Source organism: Schistocerca cancellata, chromosome 4 (genome assembly GCF_023864275.1).
Source record: "Schistocerca cancellata isolate TAMUIC-IGC-003103 chromosome 4, iqSchCanc2.1, whole genome shotgun sequence".
NCBI lineage: Eukaryota > Metazoa > Arthropoda > Insecta > Orthoptera > Acrididae > Schistocerca > Schistocerca cancellata.
The window spans coordinates 159,411,950-159,431,854 of record NC_064629.1 but is presented as its reverse complement, the minus strand read 5'-3'; the positions used below and the strand labels follow the sequence as shown (position 1 = coordinate 159,431,854).

Below are 19,905 nucleotides of genomic sequence, written 5' to 3'. Positions count from 1 at the left end.
GGTCTCCGACGGGGGAGCATACTTATACATGATGGCACATGAGAAACTGGCCCCATGCACAGACTGCTAGCCAATTATGCATGAATTGTTGCCTGCCATGAGCAGATACAGTAATAATAGATAAACATGCAATAATTAGACAATAAAGAAACAATGACAATGCAAAACATAGTCACAACAGCTTCAAAACAATGGATGACAATTGGCTTGCGACAATGAGCAGTCTCATACTCACGGCCGATACTTTGTGCACTATCATGTATTTCGGTGTAAATGATAGCAGATACCTACAACCAAATTTCAAATAAACAACAATGACAACAACCTTTGTTTCGTGAGTTTCATTCAACAACAGGCCCTAGTGAAAATTATTACGATCTGCTTTTGTGTCAAGAAATTGCCAGTAAAGCACTCTCTTCCACACTGAGAAATAGCAATTAGTCTTCATATTGTTATTAGTGACTTTCAATGAATTTATCACTGTGGCCGCATGACACTAATGGAATTAGGGGTCTTCAACATTCAAATGCTTCAATCCAAAAATATTCTGTCATCATCTTTAAGTGTAGCCTGAAATAAACAATACATCTCCATGGAGTGGCATATGGAAGCCAGCAATTTTAGCAGGCTAATGTCTCTCAATATAATGTTTATGAGAGGCAGCATTGCTCTAACAAAATTATTCGATATTTAGGGAACAAAACTTACAACATTTTGTAAAATAATATGGAAAACAGGCAGAAAACCTAAATTTGACTGTATGAGTCACAAGCAATTTCAGGATTGTGGTATCACACTCTAGACATGTACATTTATTGTATTAAAGTACTTAAATTGAGTGTTTTCCTATTTATGATAAGTAACTGGTGTCCTGGCCACAGTCAGCAGATTCAGAGTGTGTGGCACAAGAAATGGGATCTTCTTGCATGGCATAAGTAACCGCCATGCCTGCCAGATACTCTGATCATACAACTGTGAGGGTTTGAAAGTTCAGCTGGAAGTCAACTGGGTGCCAGCCATAGATGTATCAAAATGAGAAAACATGTTGATAATAGCAGCTGGCATAGCACAACTAAAATTACAAGTATCAGCTACCCTCCAGTGCTTGCTTCCCACTGTCCACCAATGCAGAACCTCAAGCCCATCATGTTTGTGCCAACACGATGGTATCTTCAGCACAACTACCGATACTGTTGGAGCCACAGTTGCCATGGGCAACACCCTTGATGGCTTGGCTGCTGGCTTCATCTCCACTGCAGCAAATGGAGGGGCCACACTCACACTTCACTGGCACACCTTTTATCACTACAGGTCGATAACAACTGATGACAAGATGTACAACATTGGCCAAAGCCAGAAGTCATCCCAAGTCTTCGATGTTGGGATGCAACCACCAACACTGGTACCACTGACAATATAAGACACCAGCACCAAAGCCATTCAGCTTCAGACGTTGCTGCAGCACAGTCGGTCTATGGTCACAGTATTACCAAGGGTCCTGGGACTGTCATCAGTGTTTATTCCGCCAACGTCAATGTCAGAGATTGAAGTGCTGCTGGACCACCATGAGCAATGAGCATTTCTGGCAACACTGTCTAGCCCATTCAATAACCACCTCCATGGCATAGCCACAGTAAGACAGGGAGATTCTGTGCCTACTTAGCTAGAGATCTGGAGTCTTGATCAGAGTCTGAAGAATCAGAGGGCATTTCTGTAAAGCTAATATCTACTTGGTTTGGTTGTGTGGTGACTCTGCTCAGACTATGCTCTAATTTGGCTTGCCCAATTATTGATTCATTCGCTTCGGTTAGCATCATATTTGGGTGTAGCTCTGACTTCTTTGTAGGTATTGGTGTACCACTATGTTATGTGTTTCATGTCAGATATATGACGGATTGCCTCCATCTAGTCTGTAGTTCCATTTCTCTTACGTGGAGTGTGCAAGAAATAATTAAACTTAATTAACAATAAGATAAAACAGTGAGTTCTATCCATCAACATAGAAATGACAATTCTTCACAATATACCTGAGGTTTTGAAGGACAAGTAATTTCATTACTTCTTTCACGTGACTGATATGATCCCTTCAAAATTTTCAAGCTTGCCTCTCCGATCCGAACTGATGGCGGCACATTCAATTTTCTTTCAAGTCTCACTTGTGGGAGGAAACTGAAAAGAAAGAAATGTGATAAAAATATATAACATAATAAGATGATTACGATAACACAGTTCTATCCCTGTCACATGAGTAATTACAACGCACAAGGCTATGGGCTGATACTGGTTTGAAAAATTCTTATTCAATTCCAAAAGGATTAAAAATTTTGTGTGAAAAACTAAAAGTTACTCTACAGGATCTATAATGGGCATAAACTGAAAGTTATTCATATATATTTTATTTAATTAAAATCTAAAATTTCTGCCTTCAACAGTGGCAATAAGCATTATTACTCTCAAAAACAAACTCCACAAAAAATGATCTTTGAAAACAGTTCAAGTGCCCTACATTCAGACAATGCCAGGTTGGGATTGATATTGTACTCCATTTTACCGGAGCACCATAACTGTATATAGGCTATTACTATGATGCGGTTGCTACTCCCAAAGGTAGTTTAAAGCTACTGCCAGTGAGCCCTGGGAGGAACCTGTGTCCCCCTTTTAACTACATCTAGTGTATGGCACATGGTCAAATGTGGTGTGGTGGCTCTGCTCAGACTGTGGTCCAATTTGGCTTGCTCCATTACTGATTCATCCTCTTTTGTTAGTGCCATCTTATTCAAAGATACTGATAGAAGCTGAATTTTTTCAATGAGTTTGCCCATAATGTAACCAAGGTGGAATCCGGAAACCAGCCTGATATTTCACTAAGTGGATGCAGACAACTGCCTAAAAACCACATCCAAGCTGGCCAGCACGCCGACCCCCATCGTTAATACACAAGGCAGATTTGATCCACAACCAGTGTGCCTCCACATCTCACATGATTTTCATTAAATACAATGTGTTTCTGGTCATCAAAAAATACTCTACTCAAATGATTAATGAGCACAGTCATCAGACTCACAGATCCTTAAAATGCATCTACAAAATGCTCGAAGAGTTACACTCAAGATCTGCATAGGAAACTGAAATAACACTTTTCTATGAATACTCTAATCTACCTTTGGTAACTGTTGTTTTTTGGACTTATTTACTGACAGGATCTTGAACCAATCCTGTGTACTTTTCAGAAGATATTTTTAATGACTGGTCTGTATTTGTTTTTATTTTAATTTTATTTCATTGAACATGTGTCAATGAAAAAATATCCGGTAAGGAGGACATTCTTGATCTCCTCTGATTGTACACATGACTAAAACTGGAACTGTTAGGTCTTTTCCCAACCAGTACACCTAAAGTAACAAGCTACTATACTAAAGCTGTGTGTTTGATCAACATTATGTCCACTCCACATAATTAATGTTTTAAACCTTTTTATGACCAGAGACCTGATCCAGAGAGTTTCAAAATAATTCTAGGATGAAAGACAGGTTTACAAATGTTACAGTAACAGCACCAAAACTAGAAAGATTATTTATGAAAAAAAATATAAACATTGTTTTAGTAATATACAATAAACAATATTTATGACACTGAAACAAGATACACTCCTGGAAATGGAAAAAAGAACACATTGACACCGGTGTGTCAGACCCACCATACTTGCTCCGGACACTGCGAGAGGGCTGTACAAGCAATGATCACACGCACGGCACAGCGGACACACCAGGAACCGCGGTGTTGGCCGTCGAATGGCGCTAGCTGCGCAGCATTTGTGCACCGCCGCCGTCAGTGTCAGCCAGTTTGCCGTGGCATACGGAGCTCCATCGCAGTCTTTAACACTGGTAGCATGCCGCGACAGCGTGGACGTGAACCGTATGTGCAGTTGACGGACTTTGAGCGAGGGCGTATAGTGGGCATGCGGGAGGCCGGGTGGACGTACTGCCGAATTGCTCAACACGTGGGGCGTGAGGTCTCCACAGTACATCGATGTTGTCGCCAGTGGTCGGCGGAAGGTGCACGTGCCCGTCGACCTGGGACCGGACCGCAGCGACGCACGGATGCACGCCAAGACCGTAGGATGCTACGCAGTGCCGTAGGGGACCGCACCGCCACTTCCCAGCAAATTAGGGACACTGTTGCTCCTGGGGTATCGGCGAGGACCATTCGCAACCGTCTCCATGAAGCTGGGCTACGGTCCCGCACACCGTTAGGCCGTCTTCCGCTCACGCCCCAACATCGTGCAGCCCGCCTCCAGTGGTGTCGCGACAGGCGTGAATGGAGGGACGAATGGAGACGTGTCGTTTTCAGCGATGAGAGTCGCTTCTGCCTTGGTGCCAATGATGGTCGTATGCGTGTTTGGCGCCGTGCAGGTGAGCGCCACAATCAGGACTGCATACGACCGGGGCACACAGGGCCAACACCCGGCATCATGGTGTGGGGAGCGATCTCCTACACTGGCCGTACACCACTGGTGATCGTCGAGGGGACACTGAATAGTGCACGGTACATCCAAACCGTCATCGAACCCATCGTTCTACCATTCCTAGACTGGCAAGGGAACGTGCTGTTCCAACAGGTCAATGCACGTCTGCATGTATCCCGTGCCACCCAACGTGCTCTAGAAGGTGTAAGTCAACTACCCTGGCCAGCAAGATCTCCGGATCTGTCCCCCATTGAGCATGTTTGGGACTGGATGAAGCGTCGTCTCACGCGGTCTGCACGTCCAGCACGAACGCTGGTCCAACTGAGGCGCCAGGTGGAAATGGCATGGCAAGCCGTTCCACAGGACTACATCCAGCATCTCTACGATCGTCTCCATGGGAGAATAGCAGCCTGCATTGCTGCGAAAGGTGGATATACACTGTACTAGTGCCGACATTGTGCATGCTCTGTTGGCTGTGTCTATGTGCCTGTGGTTCTGTCAGTGTGATCATGTGATGTATCTGACCCCAGGAATGTATCAATAAAGTTTCCCCTTCCTGGGACAATGAATTCACGGTGTTCTTATTTCAATTTCCAGGAGTGTACAATTCAGCATAGTTTTACTAATATTGTGGAAATAGCTTGCTTTTCATACACACTGCAATGACTGCAGCCAAATTACACAAACATTTCCCTAATGCTATAAAAGTCTCCCCAAAATACCAGCAAGTTGGAAGGGGCAAGCAAAAGTATTGTTGTCAGTCACAAAAACAGATCGCCATAAGCAAGACATGAAACACACAAGCGGACAATACAAATGAACCCTGTTTCTTTAAGCCTTGTAAAAACATATCTTTTGCAAGCTGGAACATGTGATGGAGCAATAATGATACATACACTCAAGGAGAAGCCCTTAATTGGTTCTATGAGTAGGAAGCTAGTTTAATAAAATTTATGAAATATATACATATTTCTACATATCCTACAATTATGCAACACACCGACCTAGTAACAGGTAAGGCAGTGGTAGATTCTCGTCCTGTTAGTATGATGATGGAGTGGGACTTTCTTTTTGGATTCCCTTGAAAATATTGCCTCCACTTCCTACTCTTCTTTGGTTTCATCAATTTTTCATATCGAGTAGCTGTTTTAAATTATTTTTTTAGTTCATGGGACATTTTAACGTGTGACAGTCTAACCTGCTCCAAATGTTAATATACACAAAAACAAAGCTCTTAGCCGAATACTAGCATTTTATACAAACTATGTTTTCGTCTAGCATTTGAAGCAGAAGCAACCACATGTGGATAGACATTACCCTGTTAAAATATGTGTTGTTGCATGATGGAGGAAGATGGTGCAATATCTTTGGCTCTAAATTCTTTCTGAAGCAACTGTTGTTTTCACATAGAGCACAATACGTACAAGTCAAGATCAAATGTTGTATCAAATTGTATACTTACACAACTCTCTCTCTCTCTCTCTCTCTCTCTCTCTCTCTCTCTCTCTTTCTTTTGCATTTGTGGTTTCTGGACAGTGGAAGTCAATGTAATGGGTTTTATTTATTTATTTCTTACAATCTTGCAGGTTCTGCCATGACTGACACATTTTTTGTTGCAAATCCACTACTTCATGACTGCCACATTTTTTGTTGCAAATCCACTACTTCCGGTTATCTTTTAGATCAATGTTAATACCAGCGTCAGTCAGGCTTCGTAAAATTCTAAGCAATCACATCATTAACTTTGGTATTTTCTGGTGCAATACTCATACAATGGCATGCCTTGTTCAAGTCAAGATGTCATGGTATGACAAACTCAGTCACAAGAGAACAATGATTCTGCCCCATGTGACTTTTTCGAATATGGATATTGTGACTTTTGATACTGACAAAGAATATTTGCACATGTCTTCAAGTTGCCACTTCATCTGCCTTTGATGAATGACGGTGGTGTAACACTGACCTTACTAGTGAAACGAGACACATTACTGCTCGGTTAATATGTACACCATCTTCTGTAAACTTTATCACTTATTTTAAGGTACATTTTTTCCACAAAACATATGATTTTAAATTTGCTCACACAATTCTTTCTGGGTATTGTAAGTGTCACAGATCTTATTGTTATTCTTGGTATTCTGGCACATGCTTTCTATCACAGGCTTGACATATTTGTTCATCTGAATTAAATAAATACAATTTCTCTCTTCAAAAGACTTCACATTTCTTCCTTACAGTCTGATGTAGACAAGAAATTAATAAGAAATTGAGAATTATTAGAATTAATTCATTTATTACAAACTGTCATTTTTTCCATCTCACACATTATATAATTTTCAGGCTTTTTCTCTCCACGTACCTGGCTAACCTTCCTAAGTTCCTTTCATTAAAGCTATGCGCCCTACCTGCCTGCCCCCCCCCCCCCCTCTCTCTCTCTCTCTCTCTCTCTCTCTCTTTCACACACACACACACACACACACACACACACACACACACACACACACACAATACTTTTATTGTGACTTGACTTTCATGATTAATAGCACTGTCAGTTTCTCAGACAGATGTAGTATGTGTCTTAACATCAATATATTTTTTAAAAACCATTCAATAGCCAATCACATAAAGTATTTTTTTTTCAACAGAATATGCTGTTATCTTCAGGTTTTAAACTTTTTATTGTAAAACCTGTTCATTTTACACTGAACACTATCTTCTTCAGGTCTTAAACTTTTTGTTGTGATGCATATTCATTTCACACTGAACCAAGTGAAGTGTAAAATTAACATGTTTAATAACAAAAAGTTTAAGATCTGAAGATGAAAAAAATAAATTTGCAATTATAGGTGTTGAAGGGTTTTTTTTTACAACTAAAGCAGATCACCCTTCAGTAATCACAAAATTCAATATATTTACTGATAATGCCTGCTTGAGCAAGATGCATGCAAAATGGGCTTGCACACTATGACTTCTATATGCATGCCATTTGATTTGCTCATAGTAAACCAACTGATTGGACTCTCATAGGGATGTGTGAAGATGGAGTTATATAACTGAATATATTGTTCACACAAACAGAAAAACTAATGACGGCTGATGGGAACATGTCTAAAAATATATTATATTATATAAAAAATCAGAAAGATATTGTTTTGGAGGTACATGTGAACAGAGTTTAAAAATCAGTCATCAATTTTATTCAAACACATTCATCAAACAGCAATTTTATCTTCAATGACAAAAGCTGCAAGTTCAGGTAAAATTGTCACAAAAGAAAGACCTTAGTTTCTGTTCACTCTGTAAAGCAGTTTTGTATATTGAATGTACTGTATATGAGTGAGGATGACACACGGTGAAACAGCCACACGAACATAGTCAGCACTAAGCATGAACTACCTATCACAAAAAACTAGTGTAAGAGGATTACATAATCACAACAATGATGCATCTCAATAAGATAATTATTACCACTGTCTTCCATCAACACCTGAGGCACATCATACCAATATTTATTTGAAATGAATGCCTAAGAACCAACACCGTCTATCCACAAAAGAGTACTCTAAAACACTCATATGCTAGCTCACAGTACCAAAGGAAAGGATATTCTCTTGTAACATAATACCCTTTAAAATGATACAGCACTTTTAGATTAGTTGTATTTGGGGCAGTATTTTAATGCCACAATGTGCTTGCTTACTAAACTCAGAAACAACACTGACTAATTTGTGACCATTACTGTTTGAATTGTTTACATTGTTACATGGACACAAAATTTCATGTGGCGTAATACTGTGGTGAGATCTGGAATGAACCATGTTTATGTTGATGATCAAAAAAATAAAAAATAAATAAAAAAATTAAAAAATCCTGTAATGTTCAAGTACAGTATTAGTAGTGTGCTGCTTCACACGGTCATTTTGACTAAATATTTAGGCACAACATTGCAAAACGACATGAAATGAAATAAACATGTAAAACATGTAAGGTCAGTTTGTAGGAAAGGTGAAAGTCAACTCTGATTTACCGGGAGAATTCTACAAAAGGATTGCCCATCTATAAATGAGACCACAAAGGAAACTTGTGCAACCCATTCTTCAGTACTGCTGAGGTGTCTGGGATCCCCACGAAGTTTTACGGAAATGCTCCATCAACTCAAATGGGAACCCCTGGAGGGAAAAAAAAAAATCAAACTGCAGAACAATTCTACTACCACCAACATATATCTCCCATAAGGACCATGGAGACAAGATGAGAAAAATCAGGGCTCATACGGAATCATAAAGACAGTCGTTTTTCCCTCATTTCATTTGCGTGTAGAACAGGAAACAGAATGAATAGCTGTGATACAAGCTACCATACGCCAAGCACCATATGATGCCTTGAACAGAATTTATGTAGTGTAAACCTTCAACCTTGTAAAAGCTAACAAAGGGCTCCTTCATTTGCTAACTTTTCAGACTCTATGACATAATTGAAAACAGGATCTGCATTCAAGTAGGATATTCTTCTTCCCTCATAGTAAATATGAGCTGCTGTTAGACTGAAGAACTGTATGTACCAGATTATAAGATGAGGTTTTTACCCATATTTGTCATTACAGAAAGACAGGGTCATCTTATATTTGCAGATTGAACTACTGCTGCTGAGGTCAAAGTTGTTGTATTGTTTAATTAATTGTTGTAGGGCCATCTTACATTTGCAGATCAAGCTTTGGATACTGAAGTTTCTTACAAATTTATTTTAAACAATCCCAAAAGGTACGGCTTAACAGACAAAGCTTGCATTTAAGTAGCCTTGAGAGTCCCAATATGCCGAAGTGTTCGATACAGTATCGACCTTGCTCAAACACTCACATGACATTTGCTCACGGCACTGGTGCAAGGGATACTCAAGAAACTATAAACTAGAGACTATTAGAATCTAATGCTCTACTTAAAAATTGACAATTTTGTGCAACAACAGAGGAAATAACATTACATTCCATCAACTCAAAAATTTTTGTTGAATTTGAACAGGTTAGAAATAAAAGTTTCATGAATGTATGGATACCCTATAAAGCAGAACCTTGCTAATCTGACCCTGGTTGATCTGCCTCCCTGCTTAGTCTGATCATCCCATTTCTGATGTTTGTTGACAGGATTTGTCAATGACTCATTGTCTGCAATACAGATCAGTAGGCAGTTAACCATTGCTAGTTAAGATAGTTTGATCAGTATCAATATGAAATTACTTGTTTCTCACTTGATAGGTGTTACTCTGCAAGCATTTATTTTGTAAATTTGTGATAGCGTAGTTCTTACATATTAAAATGTATAAAACTAAATTACGGCACCCAGTAAACATTAACATGTGATGCTGTCTTTACAAACATACAATGAGCTCAGTGACTTGAGTGAGAGGATCAGCACAACCAATGCTGACTGCAGAATACAAGCAGAATTAACTGACAGCAAAATCACTGATGCCGTAACTCAAACAACCAATGAGAACAAGAAAGACGATGGCAACGAAGACAATGAACCTGTGGCATGAGTATCACATATGGACGCTAAAAACGCATTTGATACACACTGAACAAAGCTCTACGTCTACCCCAATACACTTTGTGGATTAGGTTCAAATGGTTCAAATGGCTCTGAGCACTACGGGACTTAACATCTGAGGTCATCAGTCCCCTAGAACTTAGAACTACTTAAACCTAACTAACCTAAGGACTTCACACACATCCATGCCCGAAGCAGGATTCGAATCTGTGACCATAGCAGTCGCACATTCCCGACTGAAGCACCTCGAACCGCTCGGCCACATAGGCCAGCATGGATTAGGAAATGGTGGAACGCTGTGGCAAAATCAAGGTTGTCGTCTGCCAAGCAAATGGAACATTACAGACTTTTTACATCCTGCTTAAAAACATAACAATTTTTATCATGTGACTTCCTACGTTTTAAACAGTTAAGTGCAAATCAGTTGTGAGTCAATGCAGTACTGTAATAAGGTATGTAAAATATTAAACTTTCACTCACAATAACAGTATCTTACCATACAATAAAGACTTTGTTAAGAGTACAGGCACTGCTGTACTTTACACTTTCATTAAGATTTTTTAGTGTGTCAACATTTCCTTTCAGTTTCTTACAGTTTTAAGATGGAACGATATTTCCAATAGTATTTGCACTTGAAAATTAAATTTTACTGTAAGGTACGGTGATATAAGGGGTCCATAAAAGTGTTCCTCTGATAATCCGATCTTTTTGCATTCTAACCATGCTCCCGGTCCTACAAGGGAAGGATTAGTGAGGTTCTAGTGTACATACATTTATGATGCTTTTTAAGCAAAGGTAACGTTCAAAGGCAAACATCTTGTCGTCCAAAAACCAAGTCAATATTTTATTCGTTTATTAGAAACTGTAATGATTTACAAAGTTGATTGCAAATGAGAAATTCAGTCACTGTTCATATATTAGAATACTGAGGGAAAATGTCACCAGCTTTCAATCAGGTTTAAAACAAGATGATAACATTCAGATCAAACAAGAAAGACAATCTAGAATTAAAGGTCTGAAAAACTAAATAGATAACATTGAACTGACTGTGGTTGTTATCACATGACTAAATTACAGTGGAAAAACCTATCGTGGAGATGGTACCAACAGACATCAATACAGCATGGGATGAGTGGATGTTTCAGAATTGAACTAAATCATGATTGTGATCTTTTACTTATGTATTAGTCGCTGTTGTTACCAAGAGCTGCACCGTAGAAGATATTGCAGTCCACATTTCACTGTTGCTCAAGCAGAGCACCACAGAGCATTGGAGACGGCACAGTGACACCAGCTTGGCTGTGAACTAGTATGAGTGCAGGGAGGAGAGTAGTGAGTAGGCGGGAATTACGTCGTGTTGCTAACCATGAGAATGTATTCTGCGTACTTTGGCTTTTTATGAACATCGGCCACATTTAAATTGCAGTTTGATGAATCCACCTGCACTCATAATCAAATTGACTTTAAAATTGAAAAAATACTGAACAACATTTCTGCAGGAGATGCCAAAAATTTACACTGGAGTTCAGTAGAGTATTGTGTGGCAATGGCGACGCTCACGGATAATGGGAATGATAGGGGGTGTGTCAGCTGCTGGTTATGCACAGCCAATGAGAGAGTGGCAGGCAGATAACATGTTTAGGAGCAAGAGAGAGTGTAACATTCTCTCATCAGTATACAAGCCCACCATACCCAAACACTTCGAAATTCTAAAACATTTGGAAGAAACAGCCAAATATTTGTGACAACAAATATATAAGTTTCACAGCTGTCCCGTTAGCACAATTATTATTATTATTATTATTATTATTATTATTATTAAAAATACTGATACCACAGACAACAGGCAAAGTAAACAAAACAGGTGGTGGAGATAAAAATTAATTTCACCTTTCATTTTGTTTACTTTATTTCTCCTTGTATTATGAAAATTTAGAAAATCAATAAATGGCAGAACTCTTGAACAGCTGTAATGTTAACTGTTTAGGCAGATACCTTACATAAATAAAAGTTCGTAATTTTGATTAGTCAGAATATGTTAAAAAATAAATATTTATCAAGCAGCTAATTGAAAAGGGAGGAGGGTGGCTTCTATTCAGGGTCATCTTACACTTGATAAATATGGTATTGGCTTCAAATGTGCAGTGACCACGTACAGCACAATGCAGTTTCCTGTACCAGTCAGTTAAGTCAATTTTGTAATAAAATACCAGACCTAGTATCAACTACACAACTTTAATGTTTTAATATTTGGTTGTCAATGCCAGAGCGCTGCATTAGCTACAACAATATTTTGAAAAGACTGAACCTATGTATAACTCACGTTTTCGTATTGCTGCTACACGTGTACAGTTTCTACGATTACTGTGAAACAAATAGTGGATAACCTAGAACAGTAATAGTAACAGATGACCCTTTAGTGTGCTCGTATCATGGATTGTTTCATGTACTCATTACTTTGTTTCTGTTTGTTGAGTGAGAAGAGGATCTGTGAGGCTATAAGCAAAAATTTAATGAATCTCGACCATATATCAAAGACAAACATGAATCCTACTCAAATGGACAACAATTATTTTTCCACTTTTTGTGCCAATTTAGTACAGGACTTATTCAAAAGGGTAAGGACACAATGTCAAAATTTTGTTCCTAATGCAATACCAATGGACATCAAAGAAGACACTTTCCAGAAAAAATACAGCAACATGGGAACAGGAGCCATCCAACTAAAGATTGCAAAATTTGTTCAAGAAAGACAAAACAATCAATGGTAAAACACATAAGGAGGAAAAACATTGTGGTGCCCTGTTTGTAATGCACTTCCCTGCAAGTCAGAATCCTTCAAATTGTTCCAGATCAAATTCAACTGTCTGTATTAATACATTTTTTTGTAAGGCATATTTAGGATTCTTCTATTATTATTATTAAAACTCCTAGCCACCACCGAGAATTATAGGAAAAATGACAAATAAGACTTGAGGCTTGCTTATTATTCTGTAATATGTATTGCTGATTAAGAGCTATCAAACACATTACTGAGTATTATTTGCCACTGATTCTCAAACTGTTAAAACATTCCTACGAATACATTTCTTTAAATAACTGTGGATACACAGCAATCTGCACCTGCATGATTTCACATATTAAGTTGCTTTTTTTTATTTATTGCAATAATTTATCAGCTTTCAATACTACTTTTCATTGTTGTACTTGGTCAGTCAGTATTGGTCCATTTTCATTACCCTGAAAGACAATTTCAACACTTATTTTTTCTGCATCAAGAAATAATTGGAAGTGTACATTTGTTAGTGGCTATTAAAACATTATAAAAAAAATTGCCAGATATAAAGGAAATTCAATTTACAAATGAAAAATTGTGATAAACATAAAGAATTATAGTAAAATTGTTACACCACACACACACACACACACACACACACACACACACACACACACAAAATCGCTTGCTTATACCAAATATGAGCCCTACTAGAATAATAAATATGTACTCAATACAGAACAATCTGTTCTCTTTAGTTCAAGACTTACACAGAGGTATCTATACACTACCATAATACATGATACTTTATTTACAAGCATGAAACAGTGATTCAATTTGTGAGCTTTCAGTTTGGTGTCAGGGGTATTCTGCAACAGGTAATTAATAGAGACAAATGCTGATATACTATGGGTACCAATAATAGGACACTGATAACTGTGCTTCAACATTGTGCCAAAAATAAAGATGAAATCTGACTGCCTTTCATTGCTATGCATGCAAGGTATGTGCTATTCTACGATAGCTTCACATTTCAATGACTCACATTTACCAAATTTTCTGGTGCCCTCCAACTTAAATTTAACACACTTGTCACTGTCCTATCTTTACATTCCATACAGGCTACAATTTTACTAAACTATGATCCACATTTGTCTCCAACTGAAACTCTGGAAATAGTCCATCCTTTAGTGTCATGGCCATAGTGATCTCCACTGATGCTGCTCAGACCAAAATATCCACATTAATGTTCCAGTTTCAAGCATTTACACCTTAAAACACTACTCTAAATGTTTAACAAATTCACTGACCACCTCATATTCAACATATACAGTCACTATCAAGAAAGAAATGTATATACATATCTTTTTTTAATAAGAAGCATCATGTTACCAAAGAATGCATCTTGCCAGAAACTACACACTTTCTTTTGCAGTCTCACAAAGAATACTTCAAAACGATTAGCAGCTGCCTTGTGACATCCACTGACACAAGGGACTCATCTACACTTCTCGATGAATTAAGGCTTTCAACCGTATACATACATGTCCACCCTCGGTGTACTCCAACATCAGTGATACACATCATGGGGGCCATCAGTCTTTTCTGTCACTTTTAATCCAGCAGAGGTCACTGATGAACTATTTGCCCGACTGCATATCCCACCAAACTCCATTTTATTTTGATTACAATGAAAATATCTTACAAAACTACAATTTTCTAGCCCGCTCTGTGATCCATTTGCTTCTCTGTCCCTCCTAGTAATTTGTAACATGAATCTCTACACTGCTTCCAGAGCAACTCTCAGTTTGTAAATGATTTCCAAATCAACATGCCATGTCTCACTGTTGTTAAATCGAAATTGATCACACTGGACATAAACCAATCCATTTCTGGAACACTGGTTTCTTTGTTCTGAGACCTTTATTTAATTAAGCAAAACTACTCCAGACTAGTTTTACCCTTCTGTTTATTTCTTTAGTTGTCCAACCATTCTGTTTTCAGTTACTCTAAATAAAAACACTCATCGACTGGTTCTATGGCTTCATTTTTAATTTACACTTTTTTGTCTTAAATATTGGTTAAACATTATTCTTCTCTTGACATAGTTTATTTTCAGGCCTACTCATTAAACAAACTTAAAAAGTTAGTAAGAGTGTTTTTTATTTCAGGTTTTGTTTAGTGTACTATAATCGAGAATAATAAGTTATCTTGATAGTCCAAAATTTGTTAAAAAAAGACAGCTACTAGTTTCATCAGTGTCTATTGTCGCAACAGAAGTGCAGTTAAATGTTTCTAAATCGTACTTAACTAGTACATTTTGTATTGTTTACTAGTTAGATAAAACGCAACCTAGGCCCAAATTTCCCAAGTTATGAACCTTTAGAAAGTTGACCAAACACGTTTGATAACATAATTTCTCTAAAAGCAAAGTAATTACTAATTCATTCTTCTGTCATTGTATCTCTAATTCAGTACAAAAACAACAACAACTGCACATAAGACCTTTGTGTCGTTTTTTGTTTTCATACAGCCAATCTCGTGTCCTTGACAAATTTAAAGCATTCTTTAAATTTAATTATTCTTCCGAAACTGACCAGGCATGAGAAATGTGGAAGCTATTATAGGGTAGTTAGCAGAAGGATTTTTTGCCAATCTTGTAGGACATATTTTCACTGGAGGGGGGGGGGGGGGGGGGGGGAATGTTGGGAGAACAAAAGAGGCTCTTTCCTGGAACTAAAGAGTATGCAGTAGGAACATTTTGATTGGGGAACAGCAAAGGAAAGTCTGTGCCCTTCAGGCACAGTTGGAGGAAGCAAGGAAAGAACTGGTAAGGATCCAGGGAGATGGGAGAGGGGGGGGGGGGGGGGTTGGGAACTAGAAGGAGACCATGATCTGACAGTTTTATCATCAACACCAAAAACAGGCATCTACCACTGCCAGAGTTAAGTGGAGAAGTGCCTCACGTAGAATGAGGAGCAGGAAATGTGCAGCACACTTCAACTGAGGCCAAGAAGCCTCGGAATGTACAAAGTGTTAGGAAGAAGAAAGTGCTGCTGCTAGGTAGTAGCGAGGTGTAGGCCCTCAGTTACAGGTAAGTTTAGGGACAGCGTACCAGGCCACCAGTATCTTCAAGCCAAATGCAGGGCTCGGTCATGTGATAGAGGACTTAGGACATTTATGCAAGAACTTTACAAAAAGAGGACCATGTAGTGATAGTGGTTGGGGCAGGAAGCAGTTTAGACAGGGATGGGGCATATGACATAGGTGGTGACCTGGACAAGATAGCTTCCCTGACTCATGGCACCAACGTATACTTTGTTGAGCTGTTCCGGTGTCATTATCAACCACATTTTGATGGAGCTGGGAGGCAAATCAATGTGGGGTTAGGGATGGCCAACTTTGCTGGCAGCCAACTTTGCTCACGTTTCTTTGGTGCCCATCGGGGCTATCAACAGATGGGATTTCACTAGGCATGGCCTACACCTAAACAGGGCTGGGAAGGGAAGATTGGTACAGCTGTTTCATGAAAGTATGGGGGATGGATCTCGGGGCACACATGGCCAAATACCTGTTGTCATGGGTAGGAAAAGTACGTCTTTTTTAGGATAAATCCAGACAACAAAGGGTATCTTCAGCAGCTTAAAAATTACTGAAACAATCATTCACAAGACAGATTTTAACACTCCAAATATCACACATACCAGATGTCACAAAGAAATACAAACCATTGGAGAGAGCAACATGGGGCATTTCACAAGCTTAACAATCCTACAGCAAAACATGCAATCAATAAAAAATAAAATATAACTATTAGAAGTTGAGCTCCAATCTTTGAACTGCACAGTAGTTTGTGTTACTGAGCACAGAAATCCGACATGTAGTACTATCACTGTATGAAAGGGCAAACTCTTACTGCAGAACTGCTTCAAGGAGTTGAGAATCATGCATTTATATCAGAAAAGGAACACAGTTCAAATCAAGACATGACCTCAGTACAGTAAGTGAAGACATACACTTTGAAATATTAGATTAACAGGGCTTGATATCACCAAGAAATCAATCATTTTGTGTGTGGTAGTGTGGACACTTTTTTTTCCCAATAAATTAACAGAAGTTCTAGATAAAGTCTCAAGTACAAAGATCAACATAATTCTGTGTGGGGACATCAACATCAACACTAATATCATAAATGAATCAAGCAGCACCCTCATAAATATCCTTCCAAGTTTTGATATGTCTCTATTGGTCAATAGTGCAACAAGGGTTACTACAATGACTGCATCAATAATTGACCATGTGGCCACAAATATGAGCAGGGAAAAATGTGATGTAGCAGTAAAAGATCTCAGACTATCAGACCATCTCTATCAAATAACAGTAAAATCAAGGTTCGAATCATTCCCTAAACTACAAGCCTACAAATGACATCTATCAGAAATCAAAATAAAAGATTTTTCAAAAGAACTAGCAAAACAAAGCTGGGATGAAGTGTATAAGGAAACTATGTAAACGAGCATTTTTCAAGTATTGCAGAGAAGTTACAGCAAAAATTTCCCAAAACAAATATAACACCTGTAAATAATGTAGCACTAAATACAATGATGTTACTTCCAACCACAGAGAATGAAGGCAATAAAACTAGTCAAAAACTAAAAAAGTAAAAAGTCAGTAGGCTTAGATGAAGTACCAATGTCTGTACCGAAACAATGCATAGAGATTATACAAGGCCCCTTAACAAATATAATAAATGAATCCTTTATACCAGCGACATTTCCAGAGCGTTAAAACAGGCAAGAGTTTTACCTTTGCTTAAGAAAGGTAAGCAGAAGACATAAAAAAAGTACCGGCCCATTTCCCTGCTGTCACCATTCTCCATTAATAGAAGCAATTATGAATGACAAATTAATGAGTTACCTGAATAAATACAATCTTTTAAGCAAATCACAGTCTGAAGTGGTAAAAATAAGGAGTCAGCCATTGTAAAATTCAGAAAAGTTGTATTTGACGATCTTGACAAAGATGTGTGTGTCACGGGCATATTTTTGGATCTTTCTAAGGCCTTTGATACAGTCGACCACAAGATTCTATCAAATATATTAGAAGTAATTGGAATAGAGGGCTAGCTAATGATCGGTTTCGATCATACCTAGCAGATAGTGTACAAAGAGTAGAGATAGCAAATACTTCAAACAGATCTGAACTACAGTAAAACACTTGTCAGAACCAAAATACATTAATATAGGGGTTCTGCAAGGTAGCATATTAGGACCAATACTATTCCTGATATACATCAATGACTTTCCCAGTAGTGTTACTCATGGTGAAAAAATTCACTTTGGTGATGACAGCAATACTATAGCCACTGAGAAAACAAGAGAACTCCTTGCAGAGTAAGCAAATGAAACTCTCAAGGAAGTTTATGATTGGTCAATAAGCAATAAAGTGACATCGAACAGAAAGGAAACTAATGCCATGAATTTCAGTTTGAAGAGGGATAAGGACAATGTTAAATAAAATCAAGATAGCACCTCTATAGACTATGTAACAAATGCAAAATTTCTAGGAATGAATATTGATTATCAGTTGAAGTGCTGTGAACACACAAAGATACTTGCAAACAGAATGTCATCAGCATGTTACGCCCTTAGAATCCTGTCATCAGTGTGTAGTCTGCACAAAATATGAATACAATTTTCAAACGTCAGAAAAGAGCCATAACAATAACAACAAAAATAGCAGTCACACTCATTGTAAAGATCTGTTCAAAATACTGCGGATTTTAACTGCTCAGTACACACCAAAAATAACATTGGTAATTGCTGCACAAACAGCTCTGTCCATGACCATGGAACAAGAGCTAGCCCCAACTTACATTTCCCAAGAAAACATAAACATAAAACTCAAAACAGCATTTCCCACCAAGGAACAAAACTGTACAATAAATTACCAAAAGAGACTAAATAAACTGCAAAAATGCACTTATTTAAAAAGGCAGCTAAAAAGTACCTCTTATGCAATACATTTTATACATTGAAGGATTACTTCGATAAAACAGAGTAGGGGTTGCTTAAAAAAAAAAAAGTTATACAAATGAATAATAATAATGATTATAAAACATCCAACATTCTACACAACACCTTCACATACTGTTTGTTTTTTTCCTTCTTTTTTTCTTTTCTAGAAAAACTTACCCCAAGCTATGCATAGCACAATACTAACACCTCTTCCTCTTTCCAAACCCAAAAACCCAACATCTCACTAATTATAGACGGATGCTGACTTAGTTTTTCACAATAGCAAAAGGGAAGTTGCGATACAGAAAATGGACCAGAGATCACAAATGTGTGTGTGTGTGTGTGTGTGTGTGTGTGTGTGTATGTGTGTGTGGGGGGGGGGGGGGGGGGGGGGGGGGGGGCTGTTAGTGAGATACAAACAAACAGTGTGGCATTACATTCTTTAATATGTTATTTGTAAAAGAAAGTACAGTATACCAGGAGTAAATCTACATCTACATCTACATTTATACTCCGCAAGCCACCCAACGGTGTGTGGCGGAGGGCACTTTACGTGCCACTGTCATTATCTCCCTTTCCTGTTCCAGTCGCGTATGGTTCGCGGGAAGAACGACTGTCTGAAAGCCTCTGTGCGCGCTCTAATCTCTCTAATTTTACATTCGTGATCTCCTCGGGAGGTATAAGTAGGGGGAAGCAATATATTCGATACCTCATCCAGAAACGCACCCTCTCGAAACCTGGCGAGCAAGCTACACCGCGATGCAGAGCGCCTCTCTTGCAGAGTCTGCCACTTGAGTTTGTTAAACATCTCCGTAACGCTATCACGGTTACCAAATAACCCTGTGACGAAACGCGCCGCTCTTCTTTGGATCTTCTCTATCTCCTCCGTCAACCCGATCTGGTACGGATCCCACACTGATGAGCAATACTCAAGTATAGGTCGAACGAGTGTTTTGTAAGCCACCTCCTTTGTTGATGGACTACATTTTATAAGGACTCTCCCAATGAATCTCAACCTGGTACCCGCCTTACCAACAATTAATTTTATATGATCATTCCACTTCAAATCGTTCCGCACGCATACTCCCAGATATTTTACAG

The 19,905-nt window shown here is 38.5% G+C and overlaps 1 protein-coding gene across 2 annotated transcripts in view; it reads right to left on the bottom strand.

Annotated features, from left to right (window-relative positions):
• Window positions 1–19,905, bottom strand: part of LOC126184622 (uncharacterized) — a 234,213-nt gene that overhangs the window by 23,414 nt on the left and 190,894 nt on the right. For both annotated transcript variants that reach the window (XM_049927083.1, XM_049927084.1), the window contains exon 10: window positions 2,028–2,169. In XM_049927083.1, the coding sequence (XP_049783040.1) occupies window positions 2,028–2,169 (142 nt within the window). The remainder of the gene's footprint in view (window positions 1–2,027; window positions 2,170–19,905) is intronic.